The following is a 22,761-nucleotide window of genomic DNA, read 5'->3' as shown; positions in this document are numbered from 1 at the left end:
ATAAGGCTATGAATTCAGTGTAAAGAGAGATGTATGAAATCATAAAACTAACCAAAAAGTATAAAAACATTATTATAGTATTTTAACATATATTTTTGGGTCCACAGGGCAGGCACATCATGGACAGGTATCATACATCTCTCCACCAATTCACCTTGACTCTGACCTGGAAAGACCCCCTGTTAGAGGTGAGTTGTTGTATTCTTTTTTTTATTATTATTATTTAAAGAAAAAGAGAGTCTATTCATTATTTGATGAAGACAATTAATTAAAGATGATTATAAATATGTATGTTACAGTGCAGTGCCTGTTTAAAAAAAACAGGAGGAAAATGGTTTGTAAGGAATATGATAACAGAGAGTAAGTCTTATTTACAAAATAAGATGTGAAAGATTTTTTTGAGAAATACTTGTAAACCAAATAAAAGATGTGGCTCCATAGTGAAAGACTAGTTGAAAACCAGCCTAGATTTAAAGATTATTATATAATCATTTCCTTTTTTATTGGAACTTTCTTCTTCTACTATCTTTTTATATTTTTTTTTTAGTAAATTAAGATGTCTTAAACTAAGTTACATTGACAAATTTATTTCCTTGCAAATTGATGTTTTATGTTTTATTTTTCTTTTAAAAAGTCATTTTAGTATTAATAGCATTTATTTTTAAATTGTATAAATTTAAATTATATATTTAAATTGATGCCATATGTTTAAAGGTTTTTAAAAATAACTAATCATACAAAACAGAAATTAAAAGTAACATTTATCTTATCTACAGAATTTATCTTTCTACTTTTAAAGGATTATTAATAAATTTTAATGTTGTATAATGTTTAATCTGATGTAATAATAGATACAACTTTTAGTTTCATAAATACCAAATATCCTAAGGTTAGTTTTTTTATTTAAAGTAATACAGTATATTTTCTTATACTTTTAAAAATATGCAATAAAAATCACTAGATCTGTCTTTTATGAGCATGTTCTCCATACAGTTTCCTCTGCTAGGAGTCTCAATTTTTCCTTTGCTACCCGTTAAGTTTCTACCAGTGTTTCAATGCCCTGCTTTATCTTCAGTTCCTCTGTTAAGCCTTTGCTGACTATGTATTAGGCAGAAGCTAAGTGCATGCCTCTGTCCTCTGCGCCTGCCTCAGTTATTGTACCTAAAGCAGTGCATTTTATTTTTTCAGGCTAAATGTTTCCCTTTCTTTTTTGTAAGGTCCTTGAGGGCAAAAGTGTCATAATTATTATTTCTCCTCCAACCACTGGTCTGTGCTTGACACATAATGGGAAGTCATACAATGATTTCTGAATGTGACAACCTATATTGTGAAGGATGCATCCTCATTTTTTTAAAGAAGTAAACTGAGCAGGAATAATAAGAAATTTCACAAAGAGGACACAGAATGTACCAAAATATGGGTTTGTAAAGGTTGTGATATTTTTAAGGAAATATGCTAGGTGCACAGTAAAATGAAAGCAGTTTTAGATGAAGAAACTGGAAAGATGTAATGAGGCAGACTGTAAAGGATTCTGTTTCATATGCCAAGAAGTTTGTCTTTTATCCTGGAAAAACAAAGTCATCAAATATTTTTAGATAAGTTAGTGGGGTGTTACATTATAACATCACCAGTTCTTGATATTGGAAAAATATCACTGTTAATGTAGATGATGCAAGATTGACAGAGAGAGGCTGATTCAATAATCTAGGTAAAAGATGAATAGGAAATTAACAGTGTATTGGTGGCAGGGGTAGGGTCTGAAAAGTATTTTGAAGAAACATAGTATTGATTGAACAGATATAAGGGAAAGAGCAGAAATACCTCTAAGATTGCTTTACTGATTAATTACCTGAATGCTTATAATGTAATTTCTCCTCATGAGGGAAATATGAGTTATGAAAGGATGTCTTGTTTTAACCTTGCTAATTCTTAGTAGAATGTCATTTCCACCAGGGGTGGAGGCCTACTTATGCAAGTTAGTGACTTTAATTCAGTTCTTCATACATAGTCCTAGTATAAATTGGGAAGCATACTGTACAGTCATGAGTAGAATAGTGTAATAATCCACTCCGGAATTTAGTGGCTTAAATCAAGAAACATTTTTTATAGTTCTCAGAGTTGGTTGCATTACATGTGTACTGCCTTGACTGAGACTGGATATTTAGTACTTAGCAGACTGGTCGGTTTTTCAGGGGAGGAAACTCACTAACAGGTTTGATAGCCATCTTGATGTCATCTTGGGGCTTCCCTTGTGGCTCAGACGGTAAAGCATCTACTGCAGTGGGGAGACCCAGGTTTGATCCCTGGGCCAGGAAGATACACTGGAGAAGGAAATGGCAACCCACTCCAGCACTCTTGCCTGGAAAATCCCATGGACGGAGGAGCCCGGTAGACTGCAGTCCATGGGGTCGCAAAGAGTTGGACACAACTGAGCAACTTCACTTTCTTTATTTGATATCATCTGGGTGGTAGCCATATGACTCTCATCTAGCAGGCTAGCACCAGCTCATTCCCATTGTGACAGGATTCCCAGAAGTAAGTAGGAAAGTCCCAAAGTTCAGGTATTGTTCAAGACTGCTTGTGCCATGTTTGTTATGTCCTATTGGCCCAAGTCAGTCACATAATCATCCCCAGACTTAAGAAATAGACTACATCTCTTGAAGAAGGAACCACAGTATGAAGGACTATGGACAGAAGAAGGAGAGGAATTCGGGCCATGTCAACCTATAGTATTCTTGCCTGGAGAATCCCATGGACAGAGGAGTCTGGCAGGCTACGATCCATAGGGTCGCAGAGTTGTACATGACTGAAGTGACTGACCACACCTACAAGCAACCTACTATAGCTAGACAGATAGAATAAAATAAGTTTAGAATAAAATTTGACAAAAATTGAGTGATAAAGGGATTTAGAGACAATAATTTTAAACTTGGGAGTTCTAGAACTTTCTTGTCTTTAATTCCTCAACTGCTACACAGAAGACAGAAATAAGAACTCAACAATGTCTTTGTGAGGATTAGGGATAATATAGACTAGAGTCTGGCATTTGATAAGCCCTAGATAAATTGTGGCTATTAGTATGTACTTTGGGGTTTGCTGTTGTGGCATATAGGAAGAAATTTGGCATTGAGGCCAGGCAGACCTACATGACCTTAAGCAGCTTCTGTCTGTCATCTGTAACGCAAGGATAGTAATGCAACCCTGGCAAGTTTATAAGTGAAATAGTGTCAATTCCTGGCAAATAACTTGACATAAACTAGACTCTGAAGAGTCGGTTGGCATTATTAAGAACTTCACTTTAAAGTGGCATCATCTTAGTAAAAGTAGTGATGATACTGACGTGGTGAAGAATGAATTACTGGAATCCAACAGTGTCCTGCTTTATGAAAAAGTGAAAGTATTGGTCCCTCAGTCATGTCTGACTTTTTGTGACCCCATGGGCTGCAACCCACCTGGCTTCTTGGAATTCTCCAGGCAAGAATACTGGAGTAGGTAGCCATTCTCTTCTCCAGAGGATCTTCCCAACCCAGGGCTCAAACTCAGGTCTCCTGCACTGGAGGTAGTTTTATTTTTTTACCATCTGAGCCACCTCAAATTGTGTCCTCGACCTTAGAAGGATTGTCCTGATAACTTGTAGTTCTCAAATCTTTCTTCTATATGCCCAAGACCCTCTTAAACTATGCTGATTAATACAATTACAGTTATAGTTATAGGCTCATGTGTTATAGTTCTGAACCTTTTTTAAATGAACATTTAATTAAAGAGGTTTGTATAAATCACCAAAATTGTAGTACAAAAGATCTTGTGTTTTTAATTAAAACTATCTAATATTTAATTTAAAACAAATATTGGAAATAGTGTAGAGTAGGCAATATCGTTACTTTGGAACCAAAAATATTTCAACTATCACTCATTTATCGTCATTTACTATTTTTAATTACACTGTATATTTTTTATGTTTTTATGAAGTCAAATGACACAAATGACCTATAAATGATCTTTATATATAGAGTCTCTCATGCATGTTATAGATTTTTATTTGAATATGTGCAAAAAGATAAATGAAGTTCTTTATTTTGGAATTCTATCTCTAATAATTTTTGTTAGATTATATAGCAATATACTTTGAATTACCTGAAAAACCACACTGCTATTTTAGCTTTTCTTTTTCTATTTTCCTTCCATAATTTTATATATGTTGAGACTATGAGAGCTATGTCCTGATATTCCCCTCCCACCCACTAAATTACAGTTTACTGTATTATTTCTCTCTCTTCCTATACCAGTTTCCATTACTGTACATGAATGTCCATGTTTTAAGAATTCTTGCTATATACATATTAATTCCTTGAGTATTTTACAGACTTGACTATATTTTTATAGAATATCATACTTAAGTTATTGACATCAAAAAAGCAATACAAAATGATATTTAGAATGTAGGAAAGAAAGCTGTGACAAAGCTAGACAGCACATTAAAAAGCAGAGACATCACTTTGCCCACAAAATTCCATATAGTCAAGGCTATGATTTTTCCAGTAGTCATGGACAGATGTGAGAGTTAGACCATAAAGTAGGCTAGGTACCGAAGAATTCATCCTTTCAAACTGTGATACTGGAGAAGACCCTTGAGAGTTCCATGGACTGCAAGGAGATCACACCAGTCAGTCCTAAAGAAATCAACCCAAAATATCCATGCTAAGGATTGTTTCTGTAGCTGAAGCTCGAAAACTTTGACCACTTGAAGTGAACAGCCAGCTCATTGGAAAAGAGCCTAACGATTGAAATGAATGAAGGCAAAAGATGGGAGCGGCAGAGGATGAGATTAGTTAGCATCACTGACTCAATGGATATGTGTTTGAGCAAACTCCAGGAAGATAATGGAAGTCAGAGAAGCCTGGTGTGCATGGGGTCACAAACAGCAGGACACAACTTAACAAATGAACAACAGTAATAACAATACATTTACTAATGTTTTCACTGGGGATTCTTCAGTAGAAAGTATCATTTATCCAACATACAATTACGTATCAGATTGCTTCTGATATTTTGCCATTTTATACTATTCTCACCCCAAACATTTTGTATTACTTGCCACTTTTTTTTAAATAATGATTTTGCTTTTAGTATTTGAGATAGTGAACTAATTATTGGTAATTTTGGAATTATTTTTAAACTGATATTTTAAAAAATAATTATATAATTGTTTTCAGATATCTATATTACATTTTCATTTATTTTTCATGGTTTTAAATTTTATATAATGTATGAATCATTCCAGCTTTAATCTACATGTCACCATACTACCTCCTTTCAGTTTTCTTGATTTCTTTCGCTTTTGCTCTCATTTTTAGGGGGAAAAAGTGTATCTTTCAAAACTGATGCATTTGTTTGTCATAATATATTTCTTCTTTGATAATGTGTATTCTGTGACCAACATGCTTATTGTAACCATATGGATAATATAGTAGCACGTTACCAAATAACCTTGAATAAAATGTTGAAATTTATATTTCAAAGTAGCTGAAGTATATAAATTCAGTAGCACTTAGCCCACTGATGAGTAAATTTGAGAGATGCTGTTCTTTAAATCTAATGTGATCATACATGGCATTTGGTCACATAATTTATACCTGTGATGATTATATATGCATTCTGCAATTTACAGATTTTATTACTGAACAGGGATGTAAATTCCAATAGTTTACTAGTACATTAATGTCACAATACATTACAAGGTAGGTAACCAGAGCTGCCACTATAAATAGAAAAATAGTCACAGCCCTCACTATAAACTACTTAATAAAAATAAGATCCTGAATCAGCATTCACCATTATAGTAATTTTACTCACCACACATCTCATTAATCAGGACTTAAAAAGAAATAGTTTCATCTAGAAGCCTTATTATTTTTAAGCCCTACATTATTAAAATGTTTGTTACAATTTGTACTGAATTTAATGGGGTTGATTATATATTTCTTATGCATATACATTCTCTATGCTTTTCAGACATATTTCCCAATTTTATGTATTACAATTGGAAATGAAAGTCTACTTTTGTAATTTTGTAGCAGATTTGTAAATAAGAACAAGGGAATTCTTCAGTTCAGTTCAGTTCAGTTGCTAGTCATCTCCGACTCTTTGCGACCCCATGAATCACAGCGGGCCAGGCCTCCCTGTCTATCACCAGAGTTCACCCAAACTCATACCCATGGAGTTGGTGATGCCATACAGCCATCTCATCCTCTGCCATACCCTTCTCCACCTACCCCCAATCCCTCTCAGCATCAGAGTCTTTTACAATGAGTCAGCTCTTCTCATGAGGTGGCCAAAGTATTGGAGTTTTAGCTTTAGCATGAGTCCTTCCAAAGAACACCCAGGACTGATCTCCTTTAGAATGGACTGATTGGATCTCCTTGCAATCCAAGGGACTCTCAAGAGTCTTCTCCAACACCACAGTTCAAAAGCATCAATTCTTTGGTTCTCAGCTTTCTTCACATTCCAACTCTCACATCCATACATGACCACTGGAAAAACCATAGCCTTGACTAGACAGACCTTTGTTGGCAAAGTAATGTCTCTGCTTTTCAATATGCTATCTAGGTTGGTCATAACTTTCCTTCCAAGGAGTAAGTGTCTTTGAATTTCATGGCTGCAGTCACCATCTGCAGTGATTTTGGAGCCCAAAAAAATAAAGTCTGACACTGTTTCCACTGTTCCCCCATCTATTTTCCATGAAGTGATGGGACCGGATGCCATGATCTTCGTTTTCTGAATGTTGAGCTTTAAGCCAACTTTTTCACTCCCTCTTTCACTTTCATCAAGAGGCTTTTTAGTTCCTCTTCACTTTCTGCCATAACGGTGGTGTCATCTGCATATCTGAGGTTATTGATATTTCTCCTGGCAATCTTGATTCCAGCTTGTGCTTCTTCCAGCCCAGCGTTTCTCATGATGTACTCTGCATATAAGAATAAGCAGGGTGACAATATTCAGCCTTGACGTACTCCTTTTCCTATTTGGAACCAGTCTGTTGTTCAATGTCCAGTTCTAACTGTTGCTTCCTAACCTGCATATAGGTTTCTCAAGAGGCAGGTCAGGTGGTCTGGTATGCCCATCTCTTTCAGATTTTTCCACAGTTTATTGTGATCCACACAGTCAAAGGCTTTGGCATAGTCAATAAAGCAGAAATAGATGTTTTTCTGGAACTTTCCTGCTTTTTCCATTATCCAGCGGATGTTGGCAATTTGATTTCTGGTTCCTCTGCCTTTTCTAAAACCAGCTTGAACATCTGGAAGTTCACGGTTCACATATTGCTGAAGCCTGACTTGGAGAATTTTGAGCATTACTTTAGTAGCTTGTGAGATGAGTGCAATTGTGTGGTAGTTTGAGCATAGCAGGGCTCAATAGAAGTTGCAGTTCTGAAGGTCATGTGTCCACACCAAGGATCCTTTCTCCCTAACCTTTATTTTGCTTCCTAACTACTCACAAAATACTCTGCACCAGAATAAGATCTATCACAGACAGAATCACTCAAATTCTTAGTGTTTAGGAGGGAGTTTATTTGGGGAGCTGCGTCAGAATCCTAAGCAGAGTTGAATATTGACATTCAGCTATACCAGTTGAGGCACCCTCTTCAGTTGAAACTGTTGTTTTATTGTTTGGTTTGGTTTGGTTTCATTGTGTTTTCTATAAAATTCGCTGACAGCTTTAGCAGTTAATGATAGAACCCTTCCTATAAATTCTTCACAACATCATTAGCAATTCAATTCAGATAAGTTCCTGTCAATAACCAAGGAAAGACATTAACTTCTGAGAAATGTCTTCCTAGTATGTAACTAACAGTGATATTTTGAATATTATGCTGCAGAAAATTTTGACTGTTCCCAGATACATTCTGCCTTCCAATATGATAAGACACTAGTAATAAAGCTGGCAAAAAACATTGTTATATTTTGTATACTATTGTGTATAATCTTCTTTTAGGTAGGTTCTTATATTTGATCATAAGCCTAATGTGATGTGAACTGCTAAGTCGCTTCAGTCGTGTCCAACTCTGTGCGACCCCATAGACGGCAGCCCACCAGGCTCCCCCATCCCTGGGATTCTCCAGGCAAGAACACTGGAGTGGGTTGCCATTTCCTTCTCCAGTGCATGAAAGTGAAAAGTGAAAGTGAAGTCGCTCAGTTGTGTCCAACTCTAGCAACCCCATGGACTGCAGCCTACCAGGCTCCTCTGTCCATGGGATTTTCTAGGCAAAAGTACTGGAGTGGGGTGCCATAGCCTTCTCCAATGTGACGTGAACAGTCATGTCCAACTCTGCAACCCTTAAACTGTAGCCTGCCAAGCTCCTCTGTCTGTTGGATTCTCCAGGCAAGAATACTGGAGTGGGTTGTCGTTCCCTTCTCCAGGGGATCTTCCCAACCCAGAGATAGAACCTGGATCTCCTGCTTTGCAGTCAGATTCTTTACCATCTAACTACCAGGGAAGCCCCAAAGGGGATGTTGCATTAATCTAATAATACTCAATACTAAAGGGTGTGTTGCATAAGCCTAATACTCAGTACTCAATACCAATTTATACATTTTTAAACTTCTTTTTCTGTAATAAAATGAGTAATATAAACATGGTTCCATTGGCAGATAATCAATGAATAGAATAATGTCAGGCATTAAGTTTCACTTCCAAACTGAATTACATTCAGCAAATCCACACACAGAAAATATTGTTTCAGCTCAAAATAAACAGATGGTCCTGTGTAGTGCATATATATATAAAATAGACTATAGCCAAAGATATAGAGTCACAAATTTGAGATGTTAACACACAACATTATTTAGTGAAATATAAAAACATTTTATATTGATTAAAATAAAATAAGTTCAACACATCTGGCATTCTTACTGAGGAGTCTCCAGGCTTCTTTAATGTGCTATGATAATGTTTTTCTAACTTATTTGGTTAACAAATATTATATAGTGAAACATAATTGCCAAGTTTTATCCACCCTTATCCTAAGGTAATAAAAATTAAATTTGCATATAATGAAGTACTTTGACCATGTTGGATAAACTGCCTACAGTTGCAAATGCCAAGCTTTTTTTGTTCTGTTTATAGTACACTGTGAACACATACAAAATAGATACAGAGAGTATATAGCTTGTTATTATTAATGGTAAACACCACTCCCTTTCATTAAGTATGTATCTTATGTCAGACACAGGAAAAAATATTTTATACACATTGTCTTCTTTAGTCTTACAAGGATCCTGTCACTTTTCATTCAGGCTTATTGGTCATCATCATTCTATTTCTAACATCAAGCATACAACTATAATACAATAAATTAATAATTGAATTTGGGCTGAATTTAAGTGAAGTTAAATTCTAACTCAATGGTAAAATGTACTTTTTTCTCAATATCTTTAGGAATAAGTCGGAGGGTTTTGTAAATTGTAATCTACTTTCAAAATATAAATTATTGTTGAAAAGTCAACATTTATCATTTGAATTAATTTAGTATACTCCTGCAGGTCCCTTGTGGAAGATAGTTTATGTGTTGAGAATAAATATCCAGAGAATAGTGTGATCTGGTAGGTTATCTCATTAGGTTCCTAGTCAGCTTATCTTGGTGTTCTCTCCATGAGCCTGATTGAGAAGAGAGCTTGTTTGAACTCTCCTTCCCCATTGGTTGATTAAATAATATTCTTAGTATCCAAAGGGTATTAAGTGAAGACAGAAGCTTGATACTGTTATGATATGTACATTCTCCTTCAGATTTGGTGTGCCTAATGGCAGATCCAGTGATAATGGTCCTTGACTTGAATATGAAGATTCCTCCATTGGAGCTATTGTTCAAGGCAAGCAAATGTCTATGGTATTAGGATATCTCTAAGAAGCTATGACCATGATTCAGTTCACTGAACTTCACGCTTCCCCACACCTCCCAACCACCCCTGGCTCTCTGTGCTCCCTCTTAAGATTGCTCAATGGCCCAGCTTTCCTAAGAATGCTACTATAGGTTCCAGTACTTACTTCTCTTTGTCTTGTTTTAGTTTTAGTCTCATTAAGATACATGAGGGTAGAACTGCTTTATTTTGTTCAGAAATAAAATATTTAATGTTTTCCAGATGTCATAACTTTACAGTGAGGTAATACTAGTCATTAATAATAATAGCTAACATTGATTATACAAATTAACCTTAAGACATATGATCACCTAAAAATTATCCATATGATCCCCTTTCTCCCAATTCTCAAAGACAGTTTCTCATAGTATTCATCAGGATGTTCCAGTAGATACTACTTTTTTGAGTTGACTTGGTATGAACACTTGATATTTATATTTAGTGTTTGTCAAGCTCTATTCTAAGTACTTGACATGGATTAGTACTTCAATAAGTTCCCAAATCCCATGAATCAGATAGTATTATTGTTGTAACTTTATGAATGAAAAAACTGAGACATAGAGAATTTCTTTAACTTCACAAATGCCATACAAGTATTAACTATTGGAACCAAGATTCAAATCGAGACTTCTGAAATCTGGTATGACAGTTTTTCATTTATACAAACTGACTTAATTTCTAAAACTATGTATTACAGCAAGTATTTAGTAATAAAATATCATCAGCAAGCAATGGGAGTCTGACCATTCATAGTAGAGTATTTTTTAAAACAAATTCACCACTCTCAGTATTCATCTCAAGAACACAATATGATACAAGCAGTTCAGACACTTATGTACTACTGCTCAATGAGAAATAATTTGTGTGTGTGTTTCTTTCTCTATAAAATAGAATATTTTGTTCTGTTGTCATTCTTGTTACCTTCTACTCTTCATAAAATGTGTTACTTTTTCCTCACAAAAGGAGTGTATACTGTGTTTTCCAGTATTCTCTCCCCAAAATGGTTATTTATGTAATCACTAAAAAAAATGTTATACATGTATACTCAAAATAATTGTACTGCCAGGAGCAGACTGCTATCAGTTGTATTAACCACCACCACCAGAGCCTGGGATGGGGAAGAAGGAATTGTCTTGAACTCCAAATATAGCAGTCACCTGCATCCCTACCTGCTGAATACTCACAGCTGCAAGGTTCTCATTTCTTGGTATACCCCCACAATACATGCATACAAATACATATGCCATTCAGAAGTACCATCTTTAAAAACAATTCTTGACAATAGATTTAGAAGATTGGTATGATAAATTTAAAATATATAGTAAATCCTAAAACTTTAAAATATCTTCTACTTTTACTGTCAGTTGCCTGAGATGTGATAAAATCTCTTTTCTCCAGGTTCATCTTTTTTTATCTGGATGGTAGTAGATGAGGCTGTCACAGATACATCATATATATCATAGAAATGAGGAAAGTGAGGATCATGTTTTCTTAGTTCTAAAAGATATATGTATGGGAAGCATTGACTTTGGGTATTATTAATCCCATGACACCCAAAAGCAGCATTGCCTTTACGCTAACAGGCACTTGGCACCCTCAGTGCTGAGAAACACTTTTCTCTTAGCTAATTATAGCTTTGGGTCCAGCAATAATTTCCAGTTCTTCAGAGGCCAGCGGAAAAAAAAAAAAAAAATTCCCTCACTGGAGCAGTTAGTCCTGTTGTTTGGCATCAGGATTTTCTGGGTGGAATATTATGAAAGTATGCAGCTACAATTCTAATTCTTGTATTTAATCATGATAACCTTAGTTTATGTTAGGCTCAAAATCTTGCAAGCTAAGCTTCAGCAGTATGTGAACTGAGAACTACCAGAAGTATAAGCTACATTTTGAAGAGGCAGAGGAATCAGAGATCGTAGAGAAAGCAAGGGAGACTCGGGAAAAAAAAAAAAATCTACTTTGCTACACTGACTATGCTAAAACCTCTGACGGTGTGGAATACAACAAACTGTAGGAAATTATTTAAGAGATGGGGGTACCAGACGACCTTACCTGTCTCCTGAGAAACCTGTATGCAGATCAAGAAACAAGAGTTAAAACCAGACATTGAACAACTGACTGATTCAGTGTTAGGAAAGGAGTTCATCAAGGCTGTATATTGTCACCCTGCTTATTTAACTTATATGCAGAGTACTTCATGCAAAATGCCAGGCTTAATGAATCACAAACTTGAATCAAGATTGTTGGAAGAAATATCAACAACTTTAGATATACAGATGATACCACTCTAATGGCAGAAAGTGAAGTGGAGCTAAGGAGCCTCTTGATGAAAGGGAAAAAGCTGGCTTAAAACTCAACATTCAAAAAACTAAAATCATGGCATCTGTTCCTATCACTTCATGGCAAATAGAAGGGGAAAAGATAGAAGTAGTGACAGATTTTCTTTTTGGGGGCTCAAAACACTGTGAACTTTGACTGCAGCCATGAAATTAAAAGATGCTTGCTCCTTGAAGAAAAGCTATGACCAACCTAGGCAGCATATTAAAAAGCAGAGACATTTCTTTGTTGTTGAAGGGTCTTATAGTCAAAGCTATGGTTTTTCCAGTAGTCATGAAGGGTTGTGAGATTTGGACCATGAAGTAGGCTAAGCACAGAATTGATGCTTTCAAACTGTGGTGCTCCAGAAAACTCTTGAGAGCCCCTTGGACTGAAAGGAGACCAAACCAGTCAATCCTAAAGGAAATCAACCCTGAATATTCGTTGGACGTACTTATGCTGAAGCTAAAGTTCCAATCTTTGGTAACCTGATGCGAAGAGTGGACTTATTGGAAAAGACCCTGATTCTGGGAAAGATTGAAGGCAAAAGGAGAAGGGGATGGCAGAGGATAAGATGGTTAGATAACATCATCGACTCAATGGACATGAATTTGAGCACACTCCAGAGATAATGGAGTTCAGAGGATCCTGGCATTTATAGTCCATGGTGTTGCAAAGTGCTGGACATTACTTAGTGATTAAACAACAATAACAAACCTTAGTTTGCTAACTATATATGATCATGGACAAATCCAATAACAGCAACAAACTCTCTCCCAAGATTTTTTTAAGTATCAAACACCAAATATGACACTATATGTGAAAGTGCCTCATACACTATAGATTGCTGTACATATATTATTAATATAATTTAGCACCAGTGCTTTATTGCTTTAGTCTAAATCTCATTATACCTCATACACATTAAGATCCAGAATATAAGTCCTCAAGAGGGTTTACAATGTTTTAATACTCCTTAAATCCTATTGGCATATCTATGAAATTTTCACATTAAAAATATCCATGTTTACCCTGTGAATTTATGTACATTTAAAATCTCAAAAATGTATCAGACAATAAAGCTATACATCAGCTTTTTTGTCCTTTCCTGAAAGACTGATTTTTATTTAATATTCTGTGCTGTTACATCTTATGAATAGGTTAGGTTCTGCGTTTATAGAGTAAGACTAGAAAAAAACCACAAAACCCATCTTGAGATACCCTCAAAATTATGTATAAAATATAGTTTATCCAACACTGAGTTGGATGTCAGAAAATGTGAATAAAAATACCTCAATTTTCTCTTGGAAGTAGAGGTATTTTTGTGATGATCATGTGGGAAGACATAGAACCAAGGAAACATAGCTCTTGAGGTCACTCTGGGCCATGTGTCCCTTGAGTAAAATGGCAAATGGACTCTTCTCTCAAATCTTTTTTGAGTTAATATCGTTGAATTTAAGTCAAGTTAATTTTGCAATAACTATACTATAGGTAATAATTAGGAGAAGGCAATGGCACCCCACTCCAGTATTCTTGCCTGGAAAATCCCATGGGTGGAGGAGCCTGGTAGGCTGCAGTCCATGGGGTGGCTAAGAGTCGGACACGACTGAGAGACTTCACTTTTTACTTTGATGCATTGGAGAAGGAAATGGCAACCCACTGCAGTGTTCTTGCTTGGAGAATCCCAGGGACGGGGGAGCCTGATGGGCTGTCGTTTATGGGGTGGCATAGAGTCGGACAGGACTGAAGCGACTTAGCAGCAGCAGCAGGGAATAATTATTATGTGCCGAACACTGTACAGGAGATGGACAATACAGTGATAAACAGGAGAGAAAACCTGGGCTTAACCTGGTAGTGGAAGAAGTTACCAGTATATAAATATAGATTCAACAACCAAGGTTATGAATAGGTTATGATTAGATGTATAAAGGTGGTATATAAGTGGATGGTCAATAAAAACAGTTCTAGAGAGATAAATATTGACCTGAACTGTGAGATCAGAATGAAAATGAGTTAGCCATGATTAAAGTTGAAGGATAGTGTAATCAAAGCCCCTGACATAGACAAGTCATGGTGTTATTTTTTTACTAAGCAAATACTGATTAGAGCTTCATATGTGCCAGGCACTCCTGGGACTGTGCAGTTTAAAGGTCTGTCAACACTTCTGTTCTCATGGAACGTACACTCTAGACAGTGAAAGACACAGTAAATGAACAAAATAATTAACAAATATGTGGATGTGATTAGTTCTGAACGTAGAGGGAGGACTGGGGATATAGGCAATGCATTTAGTCAGGACTCAGACTATACAAGACTTTTCAAGGAAAAACCAGAGCTCGACAGTAAAGTGGTTAAAACGTTTCTTTTTTAGAACTATTGCAGTAGAATAAAGACCCTGGTATAGACGGGGCCTGCTCTTCAAATACAGCATAAACTAGTGAGAATTTATAGCCAAGAAACAGGGCAGGGATCAGTGGATGGAAAATTACTAAGAGGAAACATCAGAGGTGAGGGTAATTCTGAAACCAACTTCATAGGATTCTAGCTGAAGACGGTTCAGGGAGATTGGACATCATCAGATGTCCAGTGGTGGAGGATGAGGAATATGATCAGATATGGAAGGCAAGCAGATACTGAGGGTGGGGTTCTAATTAAACTAATTTAGCAGAGTCATTGTTAAAACTGGATTTTACAAGTGCATGGATGGACCTGAAAGAAGGTTCAGGAGTCTAATTAAAGTTGGTTCAAGCAAAGAATCTCCGTTGGCCTTGTAGGCCATGCAAGGAGTTTGGGTTTTATATTAAGATCTTTAAGGATCCCTGAGTAATTTTTACACAGAATTTTGCATAATCTGGTTTTGATTTATAAAAAATCACTCTAGATACAGTGTGGAAAATGGCATAGGATCCAACCATATCGTTGTGTCCCTTATTTAAATTTCATTTAGAGAATTCCCTCCTGTCACTTGATTTTTTTTTTTTTTTTCCCTTAAGATTGTCTTTTCTACTTCCCACTCCATTTTTCACCTTATTGGCCTTTGGGTAATGTGTGACTTCTCTGATCCAGAAGTAGAGAAGAATTTGGAAATTTGCTGTAGGGCTAACTGCTGAGCCCTTTAGAAGCAGAACCTGAGGGAACACATGCCTGGATTCCAGAAATGCATGGGAGTTATAGTCCCTAGAGGGAAGAAGGGCATTAACTGATAACAGATAGCCCAGGAAAACACTGTATTTGCTATGCCCAGTCTGGGTACACTGAATATTGACCCTGTTAAAGCAAGAACAGCCTTAGATTCTTGGCTGGTGATTACTAGACTGTTAACCTATTGGTCAGGTTGGTCTGCATTGCATTTGGAGCTGGGAAAGCCTTCAGTGTTCACAGTTGATCTGATGTGAAATGAAAAGACAGAAGCTAGCATGAGGGATTATAGCAGATCTTTGTGTACTAATCCCAGCCATTCAGTTTATCCTATAGAAACTAAAAATTACTTTGGGTATGGAAGGCTTCCCAGGTGGCACTAATGGTAAAGACCCCACCTGCCAATGCAGGAAATTTTAAGATATGCGGTTCCATCCCTGGGTGGGGAAGATCCCTTGGAGGAGAAAATGACAACCTACTCCAGTATTCATATTGCCTGGAGAATCCCATGGGCAGAGGAGACTGGCAGGGTACAGTCCATAGGGTCGCAAAGAGCCAGAAACGAGTGAAGCAACCTAGCACACATGCATAGGAGGCATTAATACCACAATTTTGCATAGGAATTTTGACTACTTTGTTTAGGATTAGATTGGGAATAAAGAAAATTAGTAGGCTATTTCAAGAAAGGATTCTTGGGACTGCAAACTTAAAGACAGTAGGTTTGGGAATACAGATGACATGATGGATTCATAGACTCTGCAGTTAAAGTTATAATAGCATGGTGGGTTTTTGGATATATTGGGGAGAAAAAATATGTAATTCCTTGATTTATAATTCAGATAATTTGGGTGAATATTGATACTGTCCTGGAAGACAAGGGAAATTCATATTCAAACTAAAGATCACCTATTATTAATTATTTGAATATACATGCAAAATGAAACGTGATTGGAGCTTGTTTCCTTTCAGTCCACAGGAGATACGAAAAATAATTTCAGGGGTGTCTGAGACCTTTAACCTTTTACAAGTAATTGAATTGGCCCTTTGGTCACCAGGTGGTTAGTTATCCCAGGATGTAATTTATTTAGAAGAGTATGACTAGTGAATTTATGGGATACTGAGTCTGATAAAGTTCTTTCCTGGAACCTGAAAGGCATGCCTGCCAGATTTTATTTAGGTTTTAATGAATGAATAAATGAAGGCAAGGCTATAGAGTGAAAACCACCTCTGGTCATCAAATGGTCCATGCCTTTCCTTTGTTTCACTCTTTTGAACAATTGTACTCCTTCATTTCCAGTGTGTATGTTCATTTGAGAGGGGCACCTCAGGGCATACGTGTTTCCTTTTTTTTTAGATAAAACCATTCTTGAAGATGAAACACAGAACATACAGGCTGCACTGCAAGCACATAAAACCTGGGATACCAGCTGGAAAATGTCTTAGCCTTGTACTTCTGATTTCTTAAAGTTAAAAAAAAGGGGGAGTGGTAGTGGATAAACATTCACGTTTTGTGTCTGTTGTTTTTCTCTGTTATATAGAAAGGTGATGTTGATGTCTTACAGAACAAGACTTTTTAGAAGCAAATTCTCAGAATTTTAACACCCCCCAAAATATGTGGTATTATTTTTCTTTGTAAAATCTATCCAGCTAAAATATTTTCTGATAAGTTTAAATGTATATGAATTAATGCCCTGGAGAGTTTCTTGAGTACTTCATTTTGCATTTTACTGAAATGTGTATTTTGAAAACATTGGTGAAATTTGTCATTTCCCACCTTGCCCCAGCAGCAGCTGGAGCCTGGACCATTTTCAATGGCTGAAGCTCAGGCAGCACTAATCTAAGGCAAATGACATATTAAAAGCTACCTCACCACCTCTTCTTCTATTAGATGTGCCTAAGGTGAAAGAAAGAGGATAATATTGTATTGAAGTTCCAGCCATTTTCCTTTTTCTCCTCTTCCCTTTCCATTCCTATTACCTTAAAACTATTAACTACTGGTCATGCTCTTAACATCAAAATACTTACAGGAAAAGATTTGTTTTGAATGAGCAGATGGACCAGTTCTAAGACAAGCTGCTATATTAATAAACATGTGTGGTGCTTTATCTGCAAAGGAGCCTATTTTGACATTTCTCCTGGATGATTTGTATAACCTATCACTATCACACCTGGAGCAGGGACAATAAATGGGCACTTAATAGTCAAGCAGTGTGTGAACACCTTCATTATAACTTCATTATGTCAGATATAATCATCTATTACTGAATGTCAGGCATTTAATTTATGAACAGTTACCCTACAGAGTTAGTGGCCATTCAAATGAATGGGCCATTCATGTCCCTTTTACTGTAAATTTCCTTCTCCCAGTACCATCTCCTTTTTTATACATACAGTATTAATTTGACATCTTTTGGGGATTTTAGAATATAAGATGTGTTGTTTATATTTATGAAATTTGAGAAGAGGGTAAATGTGAATCACATGTGATGTACAATTGCATATATTAATATGCATATCTATTTACAATAATAGTACAGTTCTATCATTTACTTATGAACTTTTATTTGATTTTGATAAAGAAGTGATAATGCTCTTAGGAAAAAGCAAAAGTTTCCCCAGAAATCTACAATGATATAAGGTGCGTATCATTAATAATACTGTTGTTTAGTCATTAAGTCATGTCAGATTCCTTTGCAACCCCATGGATTGTGGCCAGACTCCTCTGTCCATAGGATTTCCCAGGTAAGAATACTGGACTGGGTTGCCATTTCTTTCTCCAGGAGATCTTCTGAACCCAGGGATTGAACCCATGTCTCCTGCATTGGCAGGTTGATTATTTATCAGCAAGCACCAGAAAAGCCCTAACAATGCTGTACTGTGCATCTAAATGTTCATTGAGAGTAAATTTTTATTCTATGTATTTTTAGCACAAAATAATAATAATACCAACAATAATAATAATTCCATTGGACCATAATCAGTAGTCAAAAGTAAAAGTTGCTCAGTCGTGTCCAACTCTTTGCAACCCCATGGACTATATACAGTCCATGGAATTCTCCAGACAAGAAGACTGGAGTGGGTAGCCTTTCCTTCTCCAGGGGATATTCCCAACCCTGGAATAGAACTCAGGTCTCCAGCATTGCAGGCAGATTCTTTACCAGTTGAGCCACAAGGGAAGCCCAAGAATACTGGAGTGGGTAGCCTATCCCTTCTCCAGCAGATCTTCCCAACCCAGGAATCGAACCAGGATCTCCTGCATTGCAGGCAGATTTGTTACCAACTGGCCTATGAAATTAAAAGACGCTTACTCCTTGGAAGGAAAGTTATGACCAACCTAGATAGCATATTCAAAAGCAGAGACATTACTTTGCCAACAAAGGTTCGTCTAGTCGAAGCTATGGTTTTTCCTGTGGTCATGTATGGATGTGGACTGTGAAGAAGGCTGAGCGCCGAAGAATTGATGCTTTTGAACTGTGGTGTTGGAGAAGACTCTTGAGAGTCCCTTGAACTGCAAGGAGATCCAACCAGTCCATTCTGAAGGAGATCAGCCCTGGGATTTCTTTGGAAGGAATGATACTAAAGCTGAAACTCCAGTACTTTGGCCACCTCATGCAAAGAGTTGACTCATTGGAAAAGACTCTGATGCTGGGAGGGATTGGGGGCAAGAGCAGAAGGGGACGACTGAGGATGAGATGGCTGGATGGCATCACTGATTCGATGGACGTGAGTCTGAGTGAACTCCAGAAGTTGGTGATGGACAGGAAGGCCTGGCGTGCTGCTATTCATGGGGTCGCAAAGAGTCGGACACGACTGAGCGACTGTTCTGATCTGATCTGAACTATAAGGGAAGCCCAATCAGCAGTGGCACTACCTAAATGATATGTATAAGAGAGATAGTGAAAAGAGAAGCTTCAGTTTGTGAGAGAGAAGCTGAGGGAAATAGGAGAACCAGAACTAGCATTTTGTAGTTTTTCATAATTGATGTTCTTACTGGCATCTACAGAACCCTTCAGCCCTTTTCTCTGGACTTAAGAAAATACAGCCAGAGCTTCACCATATCTGTTTCCAAGTTCAGTATTAGAGAGAGCTTCAGTTGTTGTGAAGACTCCAGATCTTCAAACTGAAATTACTATCTGTGAGAAAGTTCTTTCAGAGATGTCCCAACTGCTGTCTGTTTAGAAACTTAGGACTGGGGTGATGGTAGGATCCAGTACATGGAAAGAGAAATCTCAAAGTCTATTGAACAATCAGTGCCACTATTAGACTTTGACCTCTCAGATTAGAACAACATGAATAATACAGACAGAAAATTATTAACAAACTGACAACAGAATTAAATGGTATGAGGATGAATCTACATTAATACCAAAACCATATTACAATTGCCTTTGGCTGTTTGAAAGGTTGGTGCTGCCAACAAGAAGCTTCCTCCTATATATTAATAATACAGACCTGCTTTTCTTCCACCCAGTTCCAGCTTTTAATGTGATGAATGGTAGCATTCACACAGGAAACTAGGTGGCAGAAGATTATGAATTTCTTCATTAGAATTATAAACTTAAAGAAACCATGTATTTTGGAAGGATGTCTCACATAACTGAAAAATATCATTGAGGATAAAGAAGGGGAGGATATTTAGTTTTAATATCCCAAAGAAACAAAGGCTCTGGTAGTGTGACAGAATGCATTTGCAAAACCTGACTACACTGACACATCTCTAATTGGCATGGACATAGCTGCCTTTGATTTCTGTTCTCTATAGATATCAGTGATCAATAGTCATATTAGTCTATAGACTATTTCATTGACTTGAATGACTGGAAAGTTCATTAAGGGACCTGGGTTGTACAAGATGATCTTTTAACAACCAACCCAAATACTATGGTTAAGATTTATGTGATGAAAACTCATGCTGAAGATGACATAGAATGATTTTGGCCAAGACTCTTCAGGGATGCAAGCTCCCCAAATGAACTGATTAGACTTCTCTCTTTTACAGATCTAAACCCTTGAGCAAGTGTAACCAGAATCATGGGAGGCTGGTATGAAGGCTCAGTTGGTTGGCAAAAAAATTTCCAAACCTTCAGAGTAAGCTTCACATAGGAGGGCCCTGAGATAGTCAAAGCACTAGATGGCTGACTAGACCTCAGTGCCTATTCTAAACTACCAGACTGCACTTTGCAGGAATCTCATTCACTTACTTTCCTTTCCCCTTTGTCTTACATGTATCTTTCTCACAACTTCATTAGATCTCCACTATCAAAGATTTACATCATTTGGGACCATATTGGAGCATATATCATGATATATAATTGGTAGGCAAAATATGGGTTACCCTGAAATTTCATGTAAAATTCACTAGCATAATTTTTGCAGGGACACTTGGTTCATACTACATTTAAAAATGTACAAAGGTGAATACCTTGCCTTTTTGCTTTCAGCTATTATTACAATCTTTAAAATCCATGTTACTGAGTAACTTTAGTTATCATCCATACTGAAAGTGGGCTTAACTCCTGCTAAGATACAGGAGCCTGGCACGCTGCAGTCCATGGGGTCACAAACAGTCCAATACTACTTAGAGACTGAACAATAAGATACAAAGAAAATTCAAGAAAATATATGATCAAAGATTTTACATGTTTAATAAGAGAAGTGGAAATGTTAATCAAAATAGAAATGTTTTTTAAAAACATTTAATGAAATAGTTCATGGATGGTAGAAAATAGTACAATAGTAATCTGTAATAATAACAGTGGAAGTCTGTGATCTAACTATAATTTTTTCAAGGTGTGTACAATCACAGTGAAAAGACTATAAATTTACAAATCTTACCTTGAACACTAACCATTTGACAAATGTTTATGGAATTTAACAGAAAATTTTAAGATACAGCATCTATTTTAGGCCATAGGGTAGCAAAATGTAAATTGCTTTCCATCAGCAAAAAAATGGAATAATTCTAAAATGTAAGCAAAATTCTTTTCCCTCTAATATAATTAGAATCATTATTAAATCAGATACATTAAACTGCTGGGAATTTGGGGACAATAATTAGATTTATTTACAGAAGTTGATTGACATATACCCAGTCTAATGAAAAATTACATACATTTTTGAGAATTAAAGCTTTTTACTGATTTTTTTCTTTTTTCATGTTTCAAATAGTTTGGGGCTTAATCTTTTCATCTTCTAAACTAGAAATAGTTGCTTGATTAAAGCTCCAAAATTCTATGTTCTCTGAGGAACAAATATTGTATAATTAGGGTCCTATCAAATTATGTAAACTCATTATTGTATGCACTGTTGAATAATATATGCAATGCAAATAATTGAAACCTTGGAGTCATAAAGTTGTAAAAGCTAAGTGAAAACAATTTAAGTGCATTCTTTCTTTTATCAAAAGCACTAGAATTTTTTTTTTCCTTTTTGTAGTCTATGTTTTAGAATAGCCAATGTTAGATTACTGACATGAAATGTTATATTCTCTTGATCATTTTACCAATCAAATTTGAATATGTGATATTCAGGCCATTATGCATTTCTAAATCTGAAGTACCCATAATTTCAAATCAAGAGACATGTAAAACCCAAATGTCTTCCTTATGCTAATATTTTTCCTTGAATAAAAATATTATTCATGAATGCTTATTATAGTACTCATTAACATTTCATATTTAAGTGACTGTATTTATCATGAAACAAATTTATTTTTGTGGAACTTTTTGATGTCTTCTCAATTAAGAAAGGAATTGGTGAGTGGTTTTTATTTATTCTGTCATGTGAAATCTTTGCCTTTGAACACATGTAATTTAAAATGACTTTTACTCAGCTTCTATCCAACTGTAACTGTAGGAGTAGTACTGCATAATAGAAGAAAATTTGAAATCTAATACTTAGGAAATATCTTTAGAAATGCTATTAGCAAATAAAATAAGAACAAGAAAGGTCACCACCAACTGAATGGCAGTTTTAAACCTGGTACAGTATTTGGTGCTTCACATAGGTTATTTCTAATTCTTATGAAAACTTGGGAAAGTAGGTCTCTTTATCCTCTTTACAGGAATAAGCTGAGACTTAGAGAAGATGCTGTAACTCATCCAGTGTTGTACAGCTATTAAGTGCTAGAGCTGGAATCCTGCAGAAGATTCCAAGCAGCTGCTGCTGTTGTGTTCAGTTGCTAAGTTGTGTCCGATTCTTTGCGACCCCATGAACTGCAGCACGCCAGGCTTCCCTCTCCTTCACTGTCTCCCAGAGTTTGCTCAAACTCAGGTCCATTGAACTGGTGATGCCATCCCATCATCTCATCCTCTGTCGCCCCCTTCTCTTCTTGCCCTCAATCTTCCCCAGCATCAGGGCCTTTTCCAATGAATCAGCTCTTCACATCATGTGGCCAGTGTTG

General features: G+C 36.4%; 1 protein-coding gene across 11 annotated transcripts in view; it reads left to right on the top strand.

Annotated features, from left to right (window-relative positions):
• Positions 1 to 22,761, top strand: part of ADGRL3 (adhesion G protein-coupled receptor L3) — a 949,445-nt gene that overhangs the window by 686,825 nt on the left and 239,859 nt on the right. For all 11 annotated transcript variants that reach the window (XM_086407653.1, XM_086407652.1, XM_086407651.1 and 8 more), the window contains one exon: positions 108 to 188. In XM_086407653.1, coding sequence (XP_086263779.1) covers positions 108 to 188 — 81 coding nt within the window. The remainder of the gene's footprint in view (positions 1 to 107; positions 189 to 22,761) is intronic.

The sequence above is a fragment of the Bos grunniens genome, chromosome 6, assembly GCF_055505025.1.
Source record: "Bos grunniens cultivar Pamir isolate PY7600 chromosome 6, Bosgru_T2T1.0, whole genome shotgun sequence".
Lineage (NCBI taxonomy): Eukaryota > Metazoa > Chordata > Mammalia > Artiodactyla > Bovidae > Bos > Bos grunniens.
Note: the sequence above shows the minus strand (reverse complement) of the source record. Positions and strands in the feature narration are given on the sequence as shown.